Raw genomic sequence first — 25,105 nt, 5'->3', positions numbered from 1 at the left:
CGCTCAGAGCTCTTTCCCGCCAGGCAGGAGGACTGAGGTTGTCAGCCCGGCAGGACTGCAGGTCGCTTGCCTTGGCAGCCTCCTCCCAATCTCCCTCTACACAGTCTCTGGGCGCACACACGCTAGCACGGATGCCAGGTGGCCACGTGGAAACTCGGCTGGGCACAGAAAAAGATGCTCCTTCTCCATGGCATTTGTTTTGTGTGTGACTGGGAGGAGGACGACACCCCAGGAAGCAGGGAAAGCCACACTGTGCGCCCACAGCCTCCGCTCCAGGACCACAGCATCCTCAACTATGGCCAGGGCTCAGTCTTCTGCGAGTATCCCCGGACCTCCCCCTGCAGACACTCTCAGGGTCCAGCCCTGGGACACCCCGCAGCAGCGAGTCAGGGCAGGGAGGAGCCAGAGTGGAGGCACCATGGGGAGGGCTCCAGAATCCCACGGGCTGGAGGGCAGAGGGCTGGTCCCAGCTCACCAGGGCAGGGACCTCACCAGGAGGCCGGGATGGTCACATTAGTGTCCACAGAGCAGGGCCACGAGGCCCAGTCGTCAAGCACTACTCTGCACGTGTCTGTGATGGTGTGTGTGTCCATGAGATTAAATAGAAATTGGTGGACTCCCAGGAAAGCAGCTGGGCCTGTAATGTGGGCAGGCCCCATGCAACCTGCTGAAGACCTTAAAAGAACAAGAACTGAACTGAGCAACAGAGTCATGGCCTTGGGCCTATGACTGTCCCTGGGGCTCCAGCTGCTGGCCCCCTGCAGACTCTGGCCAGGGTAGAACACACACCTGCCAGCTACACAGAGGAGCTGGGACTGTCGGGGGCTCTGTCATCTTCCGGCTCCAGTCTTGTGCCAGCAAAGCTTTGACTGAAAGGATCTCCTCTTAGTCAAGTAGAAGATGTGACCTCAGTCCAACTAACCCGCATGCTATACTGATGCACCAATACGACCCTACCTTAGGGCTGAAGGACAGTGGCCAATGCTGAGGCGGGGTTCCAGGGACACAGAGGTTCTGCCCACTGCAGCTGTGGGTGCTGGGAGGAAGTTCTCACTTTCCTCCAAATAATCACAAAACGAGAAACAACACGCTTCAAAACGACTTTTCAAGAAGTAATAAAAATAATTGAAAGCATTTAAAAACCTGAGCTATGTGTACTGAAACACACACACACAGATGACACACACAGACACAAACACACAAACAACACACAGACACACACAGACACACACAGACGCGCGTGCGTGCACATACACACGTGCTCTCAAAGACGTGTCCTTAAAAAAGGGGCAGAGAGCAATAGAGGATGGCAAACTCAACACACACTTCTCCAAAGACAAAGGAAACAGACAAACCCAGTGGCACCCTGACACTGAAAAGGGGGCAGACTGGCAAATCCAGGAAAGTGGACAGTATGCCAGCAGTGGGATGCTGAGAGATGACGCAATTAGGATGCCAGAGCCCCATGGGGTGACGAGGAAGGAGTACCAGCACCCTCCCAGCACGGGCAGGAAGAACCAGGAACACGCAGGCAGAAGTCCATGTGGCACTGCACTGGGAGACCCTCGGCTCCCAGATGGACCCACCCAAGTGGGCACCCCTGGGTCCCAGAAGAGGGACTGGACGGAACCTGAGGGCAGAGGGAGTGAACCTTCTACCTGAGCCAGAAAGCAGCCCTCCAAGACTCATGCTCCAGACAGGAGACCCCAGGACGAGGAACTGAGGGTCCCAGTAAAGGGGCCGGGGCTGATACCTCCATCAGCCCCACACACACCATCTCAGGAAAAATGACCGCGACAAAAAAGACAGGCAATAAACAAGCACCTTGAAAACCCAGAAACCATAAGCAAAACAAGACTATTAATAATATCCAAACAGAGAAGATGCTCAGGCCATGATGTAAGACCCAAAGGTTTTTCCAGGAAACTGGAGGAACACGAAAGAGTTCTAAGAAATTACAAGTACAAATGAAAAATGGTAGGAAGATAAAAACCAGAAACATACACTAGAATAGCAACACTAAAAGAAAGCCAAATAAGAAATGAGTACCCAAACAGAAGACAGCAGGACTCAGAAAGCAAAAATGGGACTTGGAAAAAGAAAAGCATTCTTAAACAAACTGAAGAAATTTTCTGGACATACACTAGGATTTTCATACTAAGAAACATAACAGGAGAACATAGCTCATGAACAAATGGCAGACGCTGACAGGAGACACCTCACTCACAGAGACTGTCACCAAGACAGACCTCAATCCACCCTCTGTGACCTCAGAGGCCAGGGCCCATCCCCATTACCACATAGGAGCCACAGACACTGACAGGGGACACCTCACTAACAGAGGCCATCATCAAGATAGCCCTCACTCCACCCTCTGTGACCTGAGAGGCCAGGGCCTATCCCCATCACCACATAGAAGCCAGAAACAGGAGTGTATACAGGAGGTCACAGCACAGTCTCTGCTTGCTGGGTGTGGACTCAGCATGGTGCAGTGGAGAGCAGTGGTGCCAGGCACCCAGTGAGCCAGCACTCACTCAGATCTCACTGTGTGTTTCCAGCAGAGCGCACAGTGTATTCACAGCCTCGGTCTCCGAGTGCTGGATCTTACTGTGTGTACCCACTAAGCATGTACAGTAGGTGCACAGCCATGATCCCAGAATGCTGGATGTGGGCAAATATGGTGCAGTGGCCTGGAACGGTGCCTGGCACAATGAGCGTCCGCACACGTGCATCTTACTCTGTGTGTGCCCTGCAAAGTGTACACAGCAAGCCCACCTGTCCGCCACCTCTAGGTCTGACTCCATCTTGTCCAGGCCTCTCATGACGCTGTCCAGCTGCTGGCCCTGGTGGTGCAGGACCCTCGCCGTGTCCTCCAGGCGTTTCTGGGATCCGGCCATGAGTCCCGTCAGCTCCTTGCCCCGGGTCCTGGGGCCAGACACGTCTGCCACAGCTCCAGGCTGAGACAGCAGCAGCTCCCTCCAGAAATGCTCAATGATGCTGAAGACCACATTTCGACTTGGCCGCAGGGAGCTGAACCAGTGCTTGGCATGGCCCTTCTCCAGGATGGTGATGGAGCTGAAGATAAAATGAGAAGTCTCCTTTTTGATCTCAACTATGCTGGAGAGGGGGAAGCTGACCAGAATCTCTCCAGTGCTGTCAGTCATGAACCTGAGTGACGGCAACGTTAAGGACAGTTGTCCAGCAACCCATCGCCTCTCGGGCTCCAGGTAGTAGGTGCATGGCCAGGCGTGGATGCAGATGTCCCTGCTCATCTGTTCCTGGGTCTGTCTGCGCCAAGGTCCAGGCCTCTTCTGCCTCTGAAGGAGAAGAGACAGTAACACTGTGCCATCACCCGTGGACTGGAGACACAAGCAACCATGAAAGGATGCCACCTCCCCTGCAGCTCTGGGCTCACACAGGCTGCAGCACATGGCTGACTCTCTATCCACCTATGGCTGCAGGACAAAGCCCTTGTATCCTCTCGGCAGGTGAAGGAGGAGCAGCCAGAGCAGGAGGGCTGGTTTGGAACCAGGACCCCTGAGTCCCAGACTCATGCCCATCCCCCAGGCAGAGGGTTCATACTGTCATTTCCCTCACCACACTCTACGTCCCTGCACCCAGCAAAGCCACACTGCTTGGATCAGTGTCCACTGCTGGACGAGACTTGAGGAGGACATCACTGGAGACTTCGCCAGGGCCCTGGGCCTTAGACCTCAGTCCCAGGATGTACTCTCAGACCGTTCCAAGGAGCACTGTCTTTTGGCCGTGATGTTCCCTTTAGACGCACATTCCCCTTCAGAAACTTCCATTTATCAACTTCATTGCATAGAGAAAATAATCCTGCAGACAAGTGTTTTCCCTTCTCATAATCCCAGCTAACCTTACAGCGTTCTACAGAACTGAGTAGTAACACGTACGTGTACTAACTTATTGTATGTATGTAGTTTTACATAGCTGCAAGCAATGAAGGTGTCCTATCATGTTTTCACATCTACATTTATCAGTACAGTTTGGAAAGTCTTGGATGATAGATTTGAACGAACCCTCATGGAACATGCAGCCCAACTCTCTCATCGTACAGATAATGTAAGGTTAAGGGCCTTGTGCAAGTTAATACGAGGGCCTTGTGCGAGATCCAGGCACTAGTGCAGGACTCTGCCAGGGTCAGAGCCAGGCCGGCGATGCCTAGCCAAGGTTCTGACAGCAGAGAGGGGTCCAAGGGTAGAGTGGCATTTCTCCCACTTCTCTCACAGAATTTCACTGTAACATGACTTTACTTATACAAACAGGACAGCCAGCCAGTGTAATTCCCCCAGACATCAAAAAGTGTGGGCTTTCCACGGCACGGCTAGAGGCTGTGGGGTCCTCCACTTTCTGGCAGCACATTCATGAGTCCCACTGTGTGCCAAATGCCCTGCTGGGCACCACCTACCCTGATCTGGTCCCTGGTTCCTGCAGCTCATACAGTTTACACTCTCAAGAGCCAGGTCTTTCATGCAACTGCTGCACTAGACACCATGTCCCCAACACAAGACTAGATAAGACACACTGAAAAGCCACAACTGCATTTGAAGAGATTGCATCAAATGGGACCCTAACTATAGGATATATGAGGACGCAGCCATCTGAGAACACACAATATGCTATCACACGCAGACCACAGGGTGCACAACCACTGCAGGGAAGGAGGTGTGGCTGGACTGTGGTGGCTGCCTGGCTAGTCTCCCCAGTCCACAGCTTGCCCATGTGGCCACAGGCAGAGCCCCCACCCAGCTTCTCCCACATCCGCCCTCCCTCCAGGGCATGGCACTCAGTACATGGAGAGTGCTGCCTGCTCATCTGGTTGGAAGTTGTGAGGGAGAAGGGCCCCATTTCATTCATTACCCTCCTCAGCAACAACCCATCACTGAGTGAATGGAATGGATGTTTGGGGCTTTAAGATGTCTGTGCAGCTGGGCCCCTGGGACATGGCTGAGGGGGTGGCCTTGGCTGAATGCCCTGTGACCAGACAGATTCGGTCCCAATCAGGCTAATCAATGAGAAATCCTGCTGGAAGCCTAGACAGGACGAGACTGGGTGGATGTGGATGGGATGCAGCTCTCCTTACATCCCTGTGTGTCCATGGCAGCTTCGGCCCAGACTGTTTTCCAGAATGCCTGTGGCAAGCAGCCTGGGGCCGCGACTGGTTTCTCCCTCTTGGCCAGAGAGAGGATGCGAGTTGGGTACTAAGGATGCCGTCTCCTCTGCGGGCAGAAGTAAGCAGGCTTGCCTTGCGGACATGCCCATTATAGCATGAGGGATTTCCTGAACCCGGGGCTCTCCAGCAGGGACGCAGATCTACCACGTGTGTAGCATCCACCTGGGATCCAGGCAGACAGGAAGCCCACTGTGCCGAGACGGCCGAGACCATGAAGGCTGGGGCCCCCTACAGGAAGGTGGAAGCCATCTCAGACCCACTGCAGCCCCTGGGTGATGCGTATGACATCTGCAAGGCCACTCTGCTCCAGGGTGTGGGTCCTTCACACCAGACTGCTCTCTGATGCCAGTAAATATTTAGGCAGCAAACGCCACACACCCACTCTCAGCTCACAACACCCTAAGATGTTTCTATTCGGGGACGTCAAGACTTTGTACAAATTTTATTTCATTGGGAAAGTAAGCATGTGAAAAGTTCAACATTAGGAGGTCAGGAAGATGGCTGCACCTGGGGAGAGGGGAAGGCCCTGCAGGGGCCTCTATGGGGCTGCTTCTGTCCACCCGGTGCCCTGGGTGCACTTGTGATTTTGCAGGCTCTGTTTTGATTCGTTGGTATTTCTGTACATAATGGTTCAATAAAAGGCTTACTGGATGTTTATAATAAACAACAGAAAATCACATTAAAATTAATAAACGCATGCATGACGGGGGTACCAGAACTAATTTCAGCTGGGTGCTACAATTCCAAGAGCATTTGAAACCACTGCCTCACGCAAAAGCCCAGGGAGAAGAGCACAGGCCACACAGATCCTGGCACGCTTCCTCTCACCAGCAACACAGGTGCAGAGTCAGGGCAACCAGCTCCACCCGAGTCTGCGGGCTCAGGCAAGTGAGTAAGCCCCTCCCTCCTGCCCCTATCCCTGAGCAGGGCTGACAGTTGTGTGGCCCCACAGCCTCATGAGGTCAGGCAGGGCACTCTCAGGTGCTCGGCACAGCATAGCCACTCCCTGAGGCAGGACTATCCCTGTGAGCTCCCAGGAGCACCCACAAGCACTGGCTTGGCCTGGCAGGCAGAAGTGCCTAGAGCCTGCCATTGTCTTGAATCCACCCGTTTCATGACTGCCAGGGCGTTGCCACACCCAGGATCTGCCATTGGTCTCTCTGTTTTTAGTATCTGAACAGAGCTGGCCACAGACAACACCTAACCACAAAAACTCACACACAGAAGGATGAGGAGGAAGGAGAAGAGGGGGAGAGAGGGAGAAGGGGGAGAGAGGGAGAAGGGGAAGAGAGGAGGAAGAAACTTCACTCACAATGTGCTCAATATATACAAAAGTAAGGTGTCACATTAAAGTGAAATGACCCAACTCCTTCATAGCACAATGAATCTAACTTCTACACTGATGTGGCTCAAGTGTTCCACAAATATCTCCCAGTACTCCTCTTATATCTCTGTAGAAAGGTCAGGACTGAATTTCCCAGACACGCATACATGCCAATCAGCTGTCAGTGTCCACTCTGTACATTAGTACAGATCGCCAGCTCTCATCGGTCGTGTGAACTAATCACTAATCACCAGTACAGCCAGCCCGCCACATCCTTGGGCTCCACATCCGTGTATTCAGCAACCCACAGGTCAAAAAATACTCAGAAAAAGAGCTGTCCCTGCACTGAACATGCATGGACTGTTTTTCCTATCTTTATTCCCTAAGCAACACAGCACCAACTACCCCCACAGTATGCCACCATGGCAGGCTTGTAAGTGACAGAGATGGCATAAGGCTGACGGCAGAATGTGCAGAGGAGACACGTGATACCATGCCACTTCACCCCAGGGACTTGGGCATCTGCAGGAAGTCCTGGGACCAAACCACAGGTACTGAGGGTTGACTATACCTGAAATTAGGAGAAGCCAAAAAGGAAGCTGCTATATTAAGTAACAGAATTCTATTATCAACACAAAATAAGATACGAGACTTAGAAATAACAAAAATGTCAGGGTTTGAGGGACCCTGTAGGCAGCTTATCATGATGAAAGCTCGAAGAACCCAGGGCACCTTGGCTGACCATGTCTCCCAACTCCAAGAAAACAGCTCTTAAGGAGGCACAGGACACAGTCCAGGCACCAAGGGAGGTCCAGGGGAGCAGACAGATAGAGACATTCAAAGGCCCGCAATGATGACACGGCCTCTGACTGCCACTGAGCAGTGAAGGGAGCAGGTGCCAGAGAACCTTCTGGAAGACGCTGCAAGGACTGGGACTGCCGGGAAGGGGAGGCTTCTGCACTCTCGAGGAACACGCAACGCAGGGATAGCAACAGGCCAAGGCCAGCAGTGACCACAGCACCCAGTCACAGAGGAGAGCCAGGGCTCAGGGAGGCTGCAGCCCACGGGAGACCGAAGCCCACGGGAGACCTTGTGAGAACCTGTCTCAGCCAGACTGCAGGGAATCCCAACATCAACACACACAAAGCACCTCTCACTCTCCCTGCCCAGGAAGGCTCTGGGAGATTTAAGACTGGCCTCTTCCTCTGGGGAGGGCCTGACAGGTGGGCTCACAGCACACACCAAGGACCTGGCACACCAGTGTCTGGCACATACCAAGGCCAAGCAGATCCACGGGTGGGCCAGAGCTGCTCTTCCTAGGCGATACCATCTGTCACCACCAGGTGGAGACCAGAGGGAGCCCTAGGCAGCAGGTATCTCACTGCACCTGCTTCTGCAACAGGGGAACACTCACCTGAGCACCCCACATGGCCCCTCAGGAGACACAGAAGAGGGCGCCAAGACCTTCAGTACCATGGCCAACGTAGCTACACCCCAGCACCCCCCGGGTCACAGCAAGGGCCCAGTGGGCCATACACAGCACCTGCCCCCTCCAGGGCCACCTGTTCCCCACCAGGGCCATGGCAAGGGCCCGGCAGGCCACACACAGGACCCATGATGCTGTCCTGCCACAGCAGCTGCAGGGCCACCCAGCAGGTTCTGGACTATGAGTACACAAAGATGTCTGCTTCTCAGAATTAGGAGGAGGATAAACTATACCAACTCAGTCATGGTCCTCAAAGTCAGGCAAGCCAGTACCCAAGGAGGGGCCGTGGCCCTCCCTGCTTAGCCCTGGAGTTGCTGTGCCTGTGCTCCTGGCTGAAGAGGCTGCCCAGACCTCAGCCATACCTGGCCTTCGAGGGGAGGGACCACACCTCACCACCACCACCTCCATACAGAGAGCTAGACACGGCATGGACAGTGAACGTGTGCTAACCACTGCTAAGCAGGCATGGTTGGGAGGTATTCCAGGAGTGTGGAGGGAAATTATGCACAAACTTCCTGGAGAAATCCTGTTACTGGTATTGCAGCACAGTTTACAGCTCTGGAAACATCACCTCACCTTCTGGACCTGTTTACCCACTGTTAAAATAACCAGAAGACCTAAGGTCACCAGCTCTAAAATGTTTCAAATTCAAAAAGAAAGCTGGGCATGCTGGTGTGCACCTGTGGTCCCAGCTACTCAGGAGGCTGAGGTAGGAGGATCACTTGAGCCTGGGAGGTCCAGGCTGCGGTGAGTCGTGATTGTACCACTGCACTCCAGCCTGGGCAATAGAGTGAAATTCCATCTCTTTAAAAAAAGAAAAAAAAGAAAGAAGGTAAAAAGACCAAACAACTAGGACATGAACAACCAAGGCTCTTCTCATTACCACATTTTAAACAATAAATACAAGGAAAGTATTCAAGTTTGACAACAACCCAGGAAGAAGCCAGAAGAGAAACTTGTAGCCATGCTTTTCCAATTGCAGGTTTCCAGGGCTTCATTCCCAGAAAACCTTAGCCAATGGAGATGCAGTGCAAGGACAGAAGTGAGGACACCCCACGGAACATCAGAAGCAGCCCAATCTTGGACACGACCCCCACGCTGGCCAGCCATTCCCCTACCCGACGACACGCCTGGCCCCACACAGAGGCCAGGGGAGAACATGGTCCCTGTTCACCTCCAACGCCAGACCCTCCTCCTGGGGCCCTGATCCCACCCTCTCTCTCTCAGCCCCAAGACCTCTCCGGCCCTCCCATGCCAGGCACTGCACTCTCCGTGAAGGACCATGCATGGTCTCCATCACAACTACACAGCTCTGCTGGGGTGGAATGAAAGTGGCCACACACAAGACACCAACACAGGGTGTGCTGCCCCACGGGACCTCACTTACAAAAACCTGGTAGCTGGACCTGGTCCCTGAGCCGAGGGGCCTTGCTGAGAGTCACTGAACTCTGGTTCCCTGGCCACTACCCTCTCCAGGTCTCCAACCCTACCTCCATGAGCGCCTGCATCCACTCTCCTTAGCCTTGGCCTCCTCATGTACCTGACTGCACAGGGCACAACCTCTCCTTCTTGCACCCTCTTTTTCCAGGTGAGACAACACAGGCCAGAAACTCAACATCACCCACAAGCCGCTACCTCCCAAACACCCACTCCAGCCAGACTCCCTCACGCTTCAAACTTGGACCTCTGATCACTCGCTGATCTGCCCCAACCCCAACGGGCAATCCAACTTCACAGGCCCTCCCCTATCACCCGCTGGGCATCTGTCCCCGACCCTAACAGGCACCCCAACTTCACAGTCCCTCCCCTATCACCCACTGGGCATTTGCCCCCACCCCTAATGGGTACCCCAACTTCACAGCCCCTCCTTCAGCTCCTCCCCTATCACCTGCTGGGCATCTCCTCCCACCCCTAATGGGCACCCCAGTGTAGCAGCACCAGAGTCGGTTCCTCTTTCAGTAAAGGCACCACCGGCCCAGGACTTCTGACTCCTCTCTTCCTCCCCCTCACAAACATGCCATGAGCATGTCCTGGCAGCTGTGTCCCCGCCTTCCACCCCAAGACCACGCCACTGACCTGGCACAGGTATTGTCTGGGCCAACCAGCACAAGCAACACACTTGGGGAAGGAGTCGTAGTCACAGGGACTCACTCATCACACACTACAATCTGTACAATGGTTCTCTTTCAGTCTTTCCATCATATGTGTGACCCCTGAGTGATACTCAATATCCAGGAAACAATCTACTTTTAGTTACTTTCCACAGTTCTACCATCCAAGGCAGTCCTCCCTCTCTCCACACCTGGACAACCTCTCAGGCAACCTCCTGACCTCATGCTGTCCCCATCACCCACTCCCCCTCCAGCAGTCAATGAGACAGTCATTGAACAGAATTAGAATATGTCACTTCTCTGCCCAAAGCCCTTCCCTGTGTACTTGGAATGGGATCCAAGTTCCTCACCACAGCCTCCTGGGCTCTGCGGGACGTGTGGCCTCCCCGCCCTGGCCTCCCCCTGCCCTCTGCTCCCAGCAGCCTTTCCATGCCAGGAAGTCTCATTGGTGGCTCCACTCCTCAGGTCTTTGTTCAGAGGGCTTCCTCACCTTCCTAAGGCACTGTCACCAACCACGGCCCAAGCAAAACTCAAGAGAGCTGCTATTTTCATGACTGTCACACTAGAGAAGGCAACTGTCATGGGAGGGCCGCAAGGCCCGCTGTACACCATAGGCACCCAGTGAATTTGTGCTGAGTCGACCACAACCACACCACATGGAAACAGGGCTGTGCCAATGCCCTCCTGTACCACACAGTTCTGCAATTAGGCTAAGTCCTGGAGCCCTCACGGTGTCCCTGCCTGCTGCAATCTGCAACCTGCCTCCTCCAGTGCAGGTATGGGCCTGGAGACCCATGCTGACCCTGAGAACACACAGCTGAATCCTCGAGGGAGGTCATGGCCAGGGGCCCAAAGGTGTCTGCAGCCAACCCACACAAGTGACGCTCTTGAGGAGGAAGTCTGCAGCACAGGGATGGCTCAGTACGCAGGACAATCTGTACAATGGGTCTCTTTCAGCATTTCCATCACTCAAGGATTCCCTGAGTGAGGCTCAGTATCCAGTAAACAACCTATTTTTAGTTAATTTCCACAGTCACAGAACAAACATCTTGCACACTTTCCACTAACTCGCGACCAAGAAGCTCAGAGAGAACAGTGGTGGCTGTGTGTGCCCACCGGGGCGGTAGGGTGCAGCCAATCTTTCCAGGCTCCCCTCCCCTCCTCCCCAGACCCTCTTTCCACTCCCTCAGAGGTTCCCAACTCTAGCCATAAGGTGCAGATACGCTCATTGGAGCTGTTTGCATTCAACACAGTGACAGAGGAGCACACATTCGGCACAAAGCGTACTGCATTTTCTCCCAAGTGCTGACTTGAAACCCCTCCTGGCCAGGCACAATGGCTCACACCTGTAATCTCAGCACTCTAGGAGGCTGAGGTAGGAGGATCACTTCGGCCCAGAAGGCAGAAGTTGCAGTGAGCCAAGATTGTACTACTGCACTCCAGCCTGAGTGACAATGGAAGACCCTGTCTTAAAACAAAAACAATAAAAACAACCTAATGGAGTACTGTGTGGGGCCCAAGAATGTGGATTTCTTGCCATTCCCAAGCGATCCCAGGGCTGACCTAGGGGGCTCTGGGTGACACAAGCCTGTGTTCCAGTTCCATGAGAGCTGATAACACTCCAGGCCTCCTGTGTATACAGCAGTGACACTGACCCCAGGGGGCACCCTGCGGACCAGGGACCAAGGTCGATTAAGGTCAATTTAATTGTCAATATTGAGGTCAATATGTGGCAAGATGCTACAGCATATTGTCAAGTAAAAAACAAAAGGCTAAAAGCAGCAAAAGTTTACGTATGTATATCATACACGATGGAGAAAGAGACTCTGTGTATGTGTGTGTGTGTGCACATGCGCGTGAACGTATAGGCAAGGACTGGGGGGACAGAAGAGCAGAGAGCGAGAATGAAGGAATGAATGAATGTGAAGGAACGTGGAAAAGCCGGCTCTGCACCAGGAAATAAAAACCGGTCATCTCAGTCAGGCGTGGTGGCTCATGCCTGTAATCCCAGCACTTTGGGAGGCCAAGTCGGGAAGATCACAAGGTCAGCAGTTCGAGACCAGCCTGACCAACATGGTGAAACCTGTCTCTACTAAAAATACAAAAATTAGCCGGGCATGGTGGTACGCGCCTGTAATCCCCGCTACTCAGGAGGCTGAGGCAGGAGAATCACTTGAACCTGGAAGGTGGAGGTTGCAGTGAGCCAAAATCGTGCCATTGCACTCCAGCCTGGGCGACAGAGTAAGATGCCGTCTCAAAAACCAACCAAACAAACAAACAAAGCAAAAAAACCCACTCGTCTCTGGATGGAACTGGAGGTGATTCTTTCTCCGCACTGTAACTTCTCCAGACATTCTGATTCTCTAGTGTAAGAAAAAAAAAAAACCAATAAACGATTGCATACCGTGACCACACAAGTCACAATGGGGCTGACCAGGAAGGGACCATAGCACACATTGAATCACACAATCCCCAAAACAACTCTCCACCTCCTGTCCCTGCCCCCATAACCCACCTTTACCTGGACTCAGACTCCCAAAACTCACTTTCCTCCTAGTCCTCCCTCCAACTCCTCAGACCTTGATCCTCCCTCTTCTGCTCCTCCCTGTTCTCCTGGGTAAACCTCACACCCCTTGGAAAGAGTCTTCCAGCAAGGCTGAGCCCCAGCACTCCTAGAACCTCCCGTATCCCCACTCATAAGGGTAAATAAAACATTTCCATTGCTTCATAAAGGGAAGGCAGGTGCCCCTCTCTCCCTTAGCATGCCTGTTTGGTCTGGAATGAGACAGCCCAGTGTCCACATTTTACAAGACACAGTCACGGTCTGATGGCCCCTAGACTATCATCAGACCTCCAAACCTAACTCAAAGGCCTCTCACTTTGTGCAAACCAGCACAAGCTGCCTCTCCTTTCTCTGCGAGAGATGAGCGGTTCTAACTGCTCCTCCTTCCCTCTCCCTGTCAAGATGCCTGGGAAATGCTGCCCAGACTCTGCACTCTCTCACAGAGCGCCTATGCGCACACAGCCTGCCAGGCTTCATGGGCAATAAATCTGCTATCTTCCCCTCTGCATCCATGTGGGTAGGTCTGAGCTGATTTCTCCAGCACACCAAGACATACATCACATAGGGTCCCCCTTGGCCCCCACTTCTGTGTCCTGGCTGAAAATCACAGAGTACCCTGACCCCTCTGTGCCCCAACCACAGGTTTTCCCCACCAGGCTTCAACCCAATCCAGGGCCTTGAACATTTCCAGGCATGGAAGAAAGTATCTAGGTTTACTACAAAGAAAATGACCTTGGCCCTGAGCCAAATTCCTGAAACCTTCCTATAAACTGCATAACCCATCCCTCTTCCAAGAGACATACCTAGGCAGGACATCCCTTTTCCCTTACTGCCCATCTCGAGGACTGCTGCAGCCCACTCTATATGAAAGTTCCCCTAACAAAAGTTCTAGGCAGGGCCTGGCGCAGTGGCTCACACCTGTAATCTCAGCACTCAGGGAGGCCAAGGCAGGAGGATCGCTTGAGCCCAAGAGTTCGACACTGGCTTGGGCAACACAGAGACCCTGTCTCTACAAAAAAACAAAAACAAAAACCCAGAAAACTAAGCTGGGCATAGTGGCTCATGCCTGTAGTCCCAGCTACTTGGGAGGCTGAAGCAGGAGAATTAGTCAAGCCCAGGAGGTGGAGGCTGCAGTAATCTGTGATTGTGCCACTGCACACCCTGTCTCCCCCCCATCCCCCACCAAAAAAACCGCCCTGGGCTCACCATGCATTTAGCACTTCTTTCTTTGGTATCCCAACTGGTCCCACCTGAGGACAGTGTGGGAAACTCCCTTGCCGCCACTTTTGGGGTAACTCCAGTTGTAAGCTTGGCAAAACACCACTCATGTCACTACTCCAACGTCCTCCCATTTCAGCCCCGCTCATGTGTACACAGCCCCAAATGCCTACCCACATTCCCACCACACCTTCATTTCACACCCTCCCTCATTCCCCACCATCTTCTCCAGACACCCGTCATCCCCTGGGGCCCCTTGCCATGCCCTCCAGGTCCTCTGTGGGCCCCATTCTCCCATCTAGGTTACCCTGCCCCCTCCAGCCCCCCCCCCCATTTTCCTCCAGGTCCCCACCATCCTCTCTAGATCCCACTGTCCCCTCCAGGTGCCACTGATCCCTCCAGGTCCCCACTGTCTCCATCCCCTCCAAGTGCTACCGTCCCCTCCAGATCCCCACTGTCCCCTCCAGGTCCCCAATGTCCCCATCTCCTCCAAGTGCCACCGTCCTCTCCAGGTCCCCACCGTCCTCACCAGGTCCCCACTTGTCCCCATCCCCTCCAGATCCCACCATCCCCTCCAGGTCCCCACTCTCCCCATCCCCTCCAGATCCCACCATCCCCTCCAGGTCCCCACTCTTCCCATCCCCTCCAGGTCCCAACTCTTTCCATCCACTACAGGTCCCACCGTCCCCTCCAGATCCCCACTGTCTCCATCCCCTCCAAGTGCCACCGTCCTCTCCAGGTCCCCACCGTCCCCTCCAGGACCCTACCATGTCCGCCAGATCCCACCATCCCAGGGCCCCCCAGCTCTCCCTCTGGGTCTCACCATCCCTCGGCGCCCCCGCACCACCGCACTCCCACCCCTAGAACCGCCTCTGTCTCCACCCCTCTTCCAGCGCAGCCCGCATACTCCCCACCCCCGGGGATGTGGGAAGGAGGACTCGGGGTGTCAGCCACAGCGCGCGGACTGAGCCGAGGGAGTACGCTACGGCTTGGGCCGGGCCCCAAACAGACCACCGTTGTCGCTCACCTGGGAAAAGCCAGACGAGACCCACAGGCTTTCGCGGCGCCTCTACCCCTCGGCGCCTGCGCAGTGAAGACCGCGGCGAGCCGCGCGCATGCGTGTAGGGCCGAAGACCCACGGGCTGGTCGGGCGGAAACGCGGCGCTCTCTGTCTTCTGGTTTCGAGGCTGGTCCTTACCGTTTCCGCTCCGGCGGAAGTGAGGAGGAGGGTCCTTCGACCCGTGCGGAGCTGGATGGACCGCGAGACGCTCGCCCTTGCTGACCGCCACTTCCGAGGCCTGGGGGGTGGTGTCCCCGGCGTCGGCCAGGTTCCGGGCCGGGTAGCCTTCGTCTCGGAGCCGGGCGCCTTCTCCTACGCCGACTTTGTGCGGGGCTTCCTCCTGCCCAACCTGCCCTGCGTGTTCTCCAGCGCCTTCACGCAGGGCTGGGGCAGCCGGCGGCGCTGGGTGACGCCCGCGGGGAGGCCCGACTTCGACCACCTGCTACGGACCTACGGTGGGGCGGCGGGCACAGACCCCGGGCGGGGAGGACAGGCCGGCGGGACCCAGGCCCAGGAGGCCTTTGCCTAGAGAGGGGCACCAGGGAGGGTGAGGGGGGCCAGGCGCGTGGCCCTGGAGAGTTCCTCTGCAGACGGTTTGGAGTGAGGACGGGGCCCAGGGAGATGGCATGGACCGTCCCTGACTTTCATTTCAGGTGACGTGGTTGTACCAGTTGCAAACTGTGGGGTCCAAGAATACAACTCGAACCCCAAAGAGCACATGCCTCTCAGAGACTACATCACCTACTGGAAAGAGTACATCGAGGGGGGCTACTCCTCTCCCAGGGGCTGTCTCTACCTCAAAGACTGGCACCTGTGCAGGTAATGGGGTTTGGGACGCACCGAGGCGCTGCCTTCCCTAGCGCTGCGGGAACCCAGAGGCCTTTCTGATGAAGGTGGCCCTGGCTGCACAAAGAGGAGCTATTTTTCCCCATGAGGCACTTTAATCTGTTTAAAAGAAACTGGATTGTCTTCCGCATGGCTGCAAGTGTTCTTCTTTGGGAGATCAGTATGTTTTATTTATTTATTTATTTATTTATTTATTTTTTTGAGATAGATCCCCTCAGCCTCCCTAGTAGCCGGGATTACAGGCATGCACCTCCACACCCGGCTATTTTTTTTTTTTTTTTTAAGAGACTACGTTTCGCCATATTGCCCAGGCTGTTCTTGAACTCCTGAGCTCAAGTGATGCATCCACCTCAGCATCTCAAAGCACTGGGATTATAGGCATGATCAGTACTTTTTCATAAGCAGAACCATTGTGGTCAGACTGCCCCCACCCCACTCCCCCACCAGCAGCTGGCTCAGAGTAGGTGCTGGGGCTCTTTGGGGGCTGCAGCCATCTGAAAGCTCCACTGAAGCCAAGTGATCTCAGTTGCCCCACTTGTGCTGCCCTAGTCCTCGTGCCTCACGTGCTGTCGGTGGTGCCCTTGCGCCCTCCTCACAGGGACTTCCCGGTGGAGGACGTTTTCACCCTGCCTGTGTACTTCTCATCCGACTGGCTGAATGAGTTCTGGGACGCACTGGATGTGGATGACTACCGCTTTGTCTACGCAGGGCCTGCAGGCAGCTGGTGAGGCCACAGATGTGGAACCCAAAGGGACCCGGTGACAGAGCAGACCGGGAGGCTCAGGGTGGCAGGAGGGGTCTGCTTGGCACAGGCTTCACAGTGGGTGCCATTCCTTGAGACCAAGGGGCCACCCCTCCTTCAGTTGGACCAGGCCTCTGGGGTGCCAACCAAAGCCCATACCAGCCCCTACGGGCACGAACCAGGCACTCTTGCTGCTGCAGGTCCCCGTTCCATGCTGACATCTTCCGCTCCTTCAGCTGGTCTGTCAATGTCTGTGGGAGGAAGAAGTGGCTCCTCTTCCCCCCAGGGCAGGAAGAGGCCCTGCGGGACCGCCATGGCAACCTGCCCTATGACGTGACCTCCCCAGCACTCTGCGATACGCACCTGCACCCGCGGAGCCAGCTTGCGGGCCCACCCTTGGAGATCACGCAGGAGGCGGGCGAGATGGTGTTTGTGCCCAGTGGCTGGCACCACCAGGTGCACAACCTGGTAATGTGCTGCTCTCCTGCCCTCTATCAGGGGCTTTCCTGCAGGAAGACGGCAGCACCACCTACCCACTCTCCCAGCCAGAGTGGGGCTGGAATGGGGTGGCTCATGGGTGAGGCTGACCCTTTCACAAGGTGGTGTCACTGAGGCCTAACCTCTGTTTCACCCCCTCCTGGTCCCTGGGTCTACTTGCTCTGGGTTCACTGGCTGAGGTGGTCCGAGCCCACCACCCACTTCCCTGCTGAGCAAGCCCTGCTGGGAGACAGGAAGGCCTTCTTGGCTGCAGAGGGCTGGACCCCACAGTGGGTTCCTGGTGCAGGAGATGTGGGCTAGTTGGGGGCACCTGCCATGGGCTCAGGCCTGCCTGTACTGTGCCCCTTCCAGGACGACACCATCTCCATCAACCACAACTGGGTCAATGGCTTCAACCTGGCTAACATGTGGCGCTTCCTGCAGCAGGAGCTATGTGCCGTGCAGGAAGAGGTCAGCGAGTGGAGGGACTCCATGCCTGACTGGCACCACCACTGCCAGGTGGAGCAGCTGCGTGTGGAGGCTATCAGTGCCAGGTCCCTGGGAGGCCTGCAGGCTCAGGGCGGGTGTGGCTGTCAGGCCGAGCTGTGGGTAGGTGCCGGCTGTGACTGTGGGACAGCCTGGGCTGAGCCCTGGGGGAGGCTTTCAGGCTGCATGGCTCAGATTCCTTTGGTCACTGCCCGGCTTCTCAGCGCCTCTGTCTTATTGGTCCCCTCTTTGTCCTTGGGGACTGGGCGCATGTTGGATCCTTTGCAACTTGGACTGTGTCCATGGTGTCATCTCACTGGCATCTTCCCTCTGCCCAGGTCATCATGAGGTCCTGCTCGGGCATCAACTTTGAAGAGTTTTACCACTTCCTCAAGGTCATCGCTGAGAAGAGGCTCCTGGTCCTGAGGGAGGCGGCCGCTGAGGACGGTGCTGGGTTGGGCTTCGAACAGGCAGCCTTTGATGCTGGGCGCATCACAGAGGTGCTGGCCTCCTTGGTTGCACACCCCAGCTTCCAGAGAGTGGACACCAGCGCGTTCTCACTGCGGCCCAAAGAGCTGCTGCAGCAGCTGAGGGAGGCTGTTGATGCCGCTGTGGCCCCATAGCACCTGTCTTGAGGACAGAAGGACGGGTGGATGAGAGGCAGCCTCCTGCTCCAGGGCCCTTCCAGAAATAAAGACTGCCCTCCCTGTGACCTGGGGCCCATCCCTGTCGAGGCTCGTGGCCTGCCTGTCCATGGCCACTGCCTGGGTGCCTGTTTTCAGGTGAGGCCCAATGAGGTCAGGGACCCAAGAAGGGATGTGGCCCTTCTGACCTGCAGCAGGCCTGCTGGGAGCTTGGAGATGGCGCCATGACCTGGCTCTTTTGGGGGCCCTGCCTCCTTAGGCCAGGATGCCTGAGCTGACAGGAGTCTGTGTCTGATGTGCCTTCTCTGGAGGCTCCTCTCAGCCCGGTCCTCTCGTCTCAGGCCATTGGGCCACCCCTGGCTCTGCCCTGTGGGCTCAGGAAGAGGTTGGAGCAGCGCTGGGCAAGCTCACCAGGGCCTCCAGGCAGGACTGGGTTGGCCTCCATCACCTCCAGGTGATGGGCTGTGGAGCCAGTGGCCAGGGCCTTCCTCTGGGTACCCAGAGGGGAGGGCTGGGCTGGGCTGGCCTCTGCCACCTCCCTGCCTTTGGAGTAGCCTTCGCAGGGCCTGTGGGTACCTGGAGAGGCCACGGGTGTGGGGGTGGAATCCCATCTGCTGCTGAATCCTCATTTGGGCCTGAGGGGCTGTGCCTCCTGTGCACTCACAGCTGGGTCTTCGCAAGGATGCTGTTCTCAGGAGTGGTGGGTCTCCGGCCCCTTTTCACACTGGGCATGATGGAGGTGTGGGCGGACTCGTCCAGGCCGATCAAGGCACAGCGGTGAGCAGTGGAGGCCTGTCGTGGGAAATGGACTCTCGTGGGATCCTTCTGCAGAGGATGCCCCAGGCCTGAACTCCCTAGTGGATCCACAGTTTGTGGAGACTGGCACTCTGCCAGCCCTGTCCTTGACCCAGAGTGCAGCACTTTTTCAGTTGGCCCCTGGTTGGCTGCCCCACCCCAGGAGGGGAGGAGTCATCTGAATCCGCAGGGATGGCATGTGCCACGGCTGTGTGCATTGCCTGCCCATGGCATCCACTGGGGCTGCTGGCACTTGTATAGGATGGAAGCCCCTAAGAAGGGCCGGGGTTTCTGTCTGCTCTGTTCAATGAATCATGTGAAGTGCCTGCAAAAGCAGCTTTACACAGTAGGTGCTTCGTATGTGTCTGTCCAGTGAATGAGCTCCAGCCACCAATTTTCCAGGGACCTGTATGCTGGGCCCCCCTGCTAGCTCCCAGGGACCCCTGGTCTGCACGGAAATGCCCTGAGACATCATCCGGCCTCCTACAGATTGAGCTGGCACTGCCCAAACCACAGGTGGCAAAGGTGCTTTGTGGGGGAGGAGGGGGAGGTAGCAAATATGCGTGACTGCAGACTTGCCAGGACCAGGCCCAGGCTGAGTGTGGGCGTAGCACACCCTTTTAGCCCTTCCAGTAACCTCTGAGCTTGGGCCTCTTGGCACCTACCACACAGGCTGAGGCCAAGGGTTGGGGTATGTGCCCTGGGCACTGCCAGCAGCCAGCTGAGGTGCCTCTGCCTGAGCTGGGGCTCCCCTTTGAGCAGCAGGTCCAGCACCTGCAGGGGAGGGGCACCACCAGGTGGTGGGCACCAGGTGTCCTTCAGCTTCTCTCATGATGAGGGCAGCACTGAGGACCCTAGGGCAGCCCCCAATGCGAGCTGGCAGCTCAAGGTAGCACAGGTTGCAGCCCATTACCATCCAGGCTGCGTGCGTGGTCCTGCGCTCCTGAACTGTGTGTGAAGACCCTCGTGTTTCTGCAGTCAGGAGGCAGTGCACAGACACTCCCGAGAGCCCTGCTAGCCTCAGTCACTTTTTCTTAAAGCAAGCATTGAGAATCTCAGGCCGGGGCTGTTACAGGTGCAGCAAAGCAGCAAATGCTAGAAGCTCTGTGGGGGAGATAGAGCCCTCCGCAGGGCAACGGCTGAACTGCAGCTGGCATCGATGACTCCATACTCAAAGACCATGGACTCCTTTTGCCTACCTCCAGGTTGGCAAAACAAAACAAAAATGCTGACACCAGGGCCAGGTGGGTGGTGGGGCAGCCACTGCGCAGAGTGTGGCTAGACAGCAGTTTGAAGTATCAGGCCGGATGCCCCTTTCCCAAGTATGCTGCCCTGGGATCCTGTCCAGGGTTGGGGAGGCATGTTGTCAGCACATGTGAGGGTCTTCGCAGAGTGAATCGCACCTCTGCAAGAAGCCTGAAAGGCTGCATCGCCCTGAGAACCAGCCTCCTGGAGTGCGAGGTGAGGAGCTGCAGATGTGTGGCAGTTAGGCCCTGCCCTTTGCGTGTCATCCCTATCAAGTGTGAGAAAGGACAGGCAGGCTGCAGCTAACTGGTGCTCCAGAGGAAAGGGGTCAGATAAACAATGCAGATGCTCGACCTAAGGCTACGTGTTTGCTGCACAAAGATGGATATACTTGCAAGTGTGGGGACAATGGCTGTGCACCCCACCATGCCTGGGTGAGGGCGTGCAGTGGCCAAGATTCCTTGGGGAGTGGGACCTGTGGGCCCCCACAGGAAGGCTGGAAAAGTCAGGCCCTGCTGTGTCTGCACAGACTCTAGCCTGGGAGGACACAGAGCAAGGGAGCATGATGGGGCCTATGGGTGCCTGCCCTGCCCTGAGCTTGCAATTGTGATTGGCTGGAATCCGTGGAGGCAGAGACAGGAGCCCCAAGTCAAGTTGTTGCTGGCTGTGGCGAAGCCAGGTTCTCTGCATCCAGAGGGCTGTGGCCTCCAGAGAAGGTGTCTCCCCCAGGGACCAAGACCATCCTCATGCTTGTGCCCTTCTGCCCACTGAGCCAGCAGAAGGGGCAACTCCTTGGCCAGCTACCCTGAAGCCCACATCCCAGGTGTAGGGCATCCCTGATAGCCACGTCCTACCCTTTGCTCATCCATGCTCCAGAGTGTCAGCCTCAGCCCTGTCCCCCATCCACCACTGTGGGTGGTTGTGGCAGGTAATGGTGCCAGCGTCCCACCCAACTGCAACTACCAGCTGCATCTTGGATCCCCAGGCAGACAGAAGGCAGGCCCTGGTTTCCAAGTCAGTGACTCCTTCCACTGGCGTAGAAGGCTTCATTTCCAAGCCCTGGCTTCACAGGTTTCCCTCCCACCTGTCCAGGGAAGGGGAGAGGGGATGTGGGGTGGGGAAAGACATCATCCTCAGAGTTGCAGGGCTGATCCAGGAGACCCTGGCCTAGCCCAGGTGGTCAGTCATGTGGTCAATGCCAATGGCTACAACCTTGGGCCACTAGAGGAGCATGGACAGTCCTTTTCCCTAAGCCCTGGGCCTGAGCTTGGCCAAGGGTAGGGAGCAAGATGTCCAGTGTCCTGTGGTCTGTACCCCCAAACTCAGCAGCCCTGGAGGCAGGAACTCCAGGGACCTGGGCCTCTCTCTCCTGCCTGGGGGCTGACCCCAGAAGTCCCCTTCCACAGGCCCCAGTTACCCTCCCACTGCAGGCTCTGACCTACAGGAAAACAGCTGGAGCTGGGCTCCTACCCTGTTCCTCTGGGAGAGCCAGACCCTGTCCTGAAGCTAGAGGAAAATCCACGGGTAGAATCCTGCATAAGCACACCCCAAATAGACCCCACCTGGGGCCCCAGGCCCCAAACAGACCCTGTCTGGACCTCTGGCCCTGCCTAGGGAGCCGGAGGCCGGTGGATCCTGGCCTTCCTCTGTAGCCTGCCACCCCCTCCCCTGCAGGAAGGCACCAGAGTGTCCACCCCCGCGGCCCCACTCAGAGATGCGTGCCTGCTCCCATTGGAGGCCTTCGGCCCCAAGGCAGGGCCTGCCTGCTCTCTAGACCGGTCCCCTGGCCTCTGCCCCGTGTCGGGAATCGGGGTCTTGGATGTTACCTTCAAATCCGGCCAGCTTCCCGCCACAGCGAAGGAGAATCGGACGCCCCGTGCCAGGGACTTGCAGCAGGGACGTGGGCCAGGTCCTCACTGCCTTTGCTTCTGGGACCCTGTGAGGGCAGGAACCGGAGTCTTGCCCTCATGACTTTGGTTGGTGGCAGTGCCAGGTGGGAAGTTTCCGGTCGGGCACTGTGTGGGGGCGGGAGGGACAGGCGGGGAGGAGGCGGGATAGGGAGGGGAGGGGCGGGAGGGCAAGGTGGGGCGGGGATGGGAGGGAGGCGGGGAGAGGACGGGATGGGAGGGGCAGGCAGGGCGGGCCGCGGGGGCCAGGATGACCCTGGGGCTTCCCTGGCTTCAGGTGCCTTCTGAGCAGAGCTGGGTCCGCTGCCCCCTGGTGGCAAGCACGGGCCCTGCAGCCCCAGCTAGGAAACCCAGTAACAAAACCCTTCCCTACCCTTGTGTCCCTGGGGTCCAGGTGTCTGAGGAAGGGGGGTTAGGGATTCCAAGTTTGAGGTGTAAATAAAAAAAAATGACCACGGCAAGTCTCAATCATTTTAAGAGGTTTATTTTCCAAGGTTAAGGATGTGCCCAGAAAAGAATACAGAACCACAGGGAAAATTGTGGTCCATGGTTTTTCCAAGGAGAATCTGGGGACCTCAACATTTAAAGGGAAAAGGGTGGGTATTGGGGATTGAGGAAGAAATTTTGAAAAGGGTGTGAGTAAATAAGAGGCAAGTGGTTGCATCCTTTTGAGTCTTTGATCAGCGATTCAATGAATACACAATTTACATGTGGGGGGCGGGTAGAGAAATAGTCACTTACACATTTGTCTAGCTTGGTGAATCTGCATTTTTACATAAGATAAAATAAACATAGGGCAGAGGAAGCAATCAGATATGCATATATTTCAGGCAGAGGGATGACTTTGAGTTCTGTCCTTTGTTGCATACCTGTGAATATAAGCTATCAATGTACATTGTCAGGGTGAAATGAAACTGTTTTTGGGTAAAAATCTTGGGGCCCACAATTTGTGGGCAAATTGTGAGAGAGGTGCGATGCTTTTTTTTTTTTTTTTAATCTTTGTAGCTATCTTATTTAGACACAAAATGGGAGGCAGGTTTATGTGACCCAGTTTCCAGATTGACTTTTCACTTTGGCTTATTTAGTTTAGGGTCTTGAGATTTACTTTCCTTTCATAGGGGCAAGAGGGCCCTGGGAAGATCAAGGCTAGCTTCCAGGTTCCACAGAATGGAGTCACTGAGGGTCAATTGTAGGATAAGAGAGTGTGGAAAGTAGATAAGTTCCTCTTCAGAGCTCGTCTTAGTTTAAAAATAAAATAATAGACACTAGAAATAATAGCTTCTTAGTCTAAAGCCCCCATCAACTATTAGTTCTTACATTTTAGCCCAGTTAGTTGCTTTGCCTTAAGCAAAGCATGTCCGGCATGTCCGGACAGGCCCTTGCAAGTCTTAGTTCATAGCTTATTCCCCTTCCATATTTGGAAATGTTATTGCTTCTTTAAACCTTTCATAAGCAATTTTCTCTCCTTTGTTCTCCCTTGCACTTACCTATTTACGAAAGTTTCAGGTTGTTAGCAAATCAGGTTCAGTTTAAGATTGTGAGGTCCAGCTTCAGCCAATGGATGCAGGACACAGCAGAAAGACGACCCAAATGTGTAAGGGATAAATATGTCTGCTTTTCCTTTGTTCAAGTGTGCTCTCGTCATTGTTCCATCTGCAAGGAGCACCGTTACTGAGAGAAAGTAAAAATGGCCTTGCTGAGAGAATTAAGTTTATGTTCAAGTGCTATTTGTTTGTGGCACTGGGGAACAAGCATTTCTAACAGGATACTGGAATCTGAACAAGGCAGGGCATGCACCAGGAAAATAGAAAACCAGAAAGAGGTCTTGGGCAAGAGTGAAACCTCTCACACTCCTACCCACCACCCCCCAAACTTTACCCCCACCTTGCTCCACCCTCCATGTCACCACTGAAGGTCAGACCAAGTCAATGACTCAAACTCCACATTTTGTTGTTTGAAGAGGAAGCGCAGTGATGGCAGGGGCTCCAAGAAAACCCTGTGCAGGATCTCCTGCCTAGTTCAGATCCACCTCACACACACACTTGTCAATGAAAAGAGTTAAATTCTGTAAAATATTTGAAGAGATTTGTTCTGAGCCAAATATGAGTGTCCATGGCCCATGACACACCCCTCAGGAGACCCTGAGAACATGTGCCCAAAATGGTTGGAGCACAGCTTGGTTTTATACATTTGGGGAGATATGAGACATCAATCAAATGCATTTAACATATGCGTTAGTTTGGTCCAGAATGGCAGGACAACTTGAAGTGGGGCTTCCAGGCTCTAGGTAGATTTAGAAGTTTTCTGATTGGCAATTAGTTGAAAGAGTTATTATCAATAGAAAGGAATGTCTGGGTTATGATAAGAGGTTGAGGAGACCAAAGTTTGATCATGCAGATGAAGCCTCTAGGTAGCAGGCTTTGGAGAGAATAGATTGTAAATATTTCCTGTCAGGCATAAGGTCTGTGCTAATGTTAATGCTGGAAGGTATAATGAGGCATGTCTGACCCTCACTTCCCATCATTGCCAGAACCAGTCTTTCTGGTTAACTTTGGAATGCCCTGGCACAGAAGTCCATTCAGATGGTTGGGGGACGGTTGGGGGCTTAGAGTTGTTAGATATGAGTTCTAAATTTCTTTTCAAAGAATATGTCAGTATGTTCAATTCTTTGCCTTCTACTTTTAAACTTAACTTTCTTGTAAAGCAACCTTTTTCAATTACCTATTCCACCCTGACTCATTCTGATCACCTGCTCCATCCTACATTCCAATCACCACTCTACCCTAACTCATTCCAATTACCTGCTACCTACTCTGCCCTGACTCCTGCCAAAGCACTCATCCCGTCATTCTCTTTAAATTAGCTAATTGGAATTAGTTTAGCCTGTGTGGTCTAACCCTAGCCAATAGGGAAAAGACACAGCAGCAGGGCCTACGTGCATTAGGGATAAGAACCCCTTCCCCTCCCTTGTCCACGTGTGCACTCACCATTGTTCCATCTGTAA

The 25,105-nt window shown here is 54.9% G+C and overlaps 2 protein-coding genes across 9 annotated transcripts in view; one reads left to right on the top strand and one right to left on the bottom strand.

The window, feature by feature from the left end:
- The window catches only part of LOC105478849 (synaptosome associated protein 47), a 52,086-nt gene extending 29,868 nt beyond the window's left edge, over window positions 1-22,218 (bottom strand). The window contains exons 1-3 of one of the 6 annotated variants that reach the window (XM_024792045.2): window positions 14,927-15,036; window positions 12,415-12,481; window positions 2,776-3,317 (exon numbers count right to left, since the gene is read on the bottom strand). In XM_024792045.2, the coding sequence (XP_024647813.2) occupies window positions 2,776-3,272 (497 nt within the window). In that variant the 5' untranslated portion in view covers window positions 3,273-3,317; window positions 12,415-12,481; window positions 14,927-15,036. Of the gene's footprint in view, window positions 1-2,775; window positions 3,318-12,414; window positions 12,482-13,887; window positions 14,110-14,926; window positions 15,061-15,097; window positions 15,228-22,020 lie in introns of those variants that run through there. The other 5 variants (XM_024792043.2, XM_024792046.2, XM_011736554.3 and 2 more) reach the window with 5 other exon arrangements.
- Window positions 15,153-20,547, top strand: LOC105478853 (jumonji domain containing 4). Of its 3 annotated transcripts, none has more exons than XM_011736566.3 (6): window positions 15,153-15,414; window positions 15,613-15,778; window positions 16,404-16,529; window positions 16,748-17,015; window positions 17,397-17,495; window positions 17,849-20,547. In XM_011736566.3, the coding sequence occupies exons 1-6, from the start codon at window positions 15,153-15,155 to the stop codon at window positions 18,131-18,133; spliced, it is 1,206 nt and encodes a 401-aa protein (XP_011734868.2). In that variant the 3' UTR covers window positions 18,134-20,547. The 3 variants fall into 3 exon arrangements, with proteins under 3 accessions (XP_011734868.2, XP_011734860.2, XP_070937792.1); XM_011736558.3 differs by having other exon boundaries at window positions 17,397-17,543; XM_071081691.1 differs by having other exon boundaries at window positions 17,397-17,633.
- Window positions 22,219-25,105: the final 2,887 nt, after the last annotated feature.

Source organism: Macaca nemestrina, chromosome 1 (genome assembly GCF_043159975.1).
Source record: "Macaca nemestrina isolate mMacNem1 chromosome 1, mMacNem.hap1, whole genome shotgun sequence".
NCBI lineage: Eukaryota > Metazoa > Chordata > Mammalia > Primates > Cercopithecidae > Macaca > Macaca nemestrina.
Note: the sequence above shows the minus strand (reverse complement) of the source record. Positions and strands in the feature narration are given on the sequence as shown.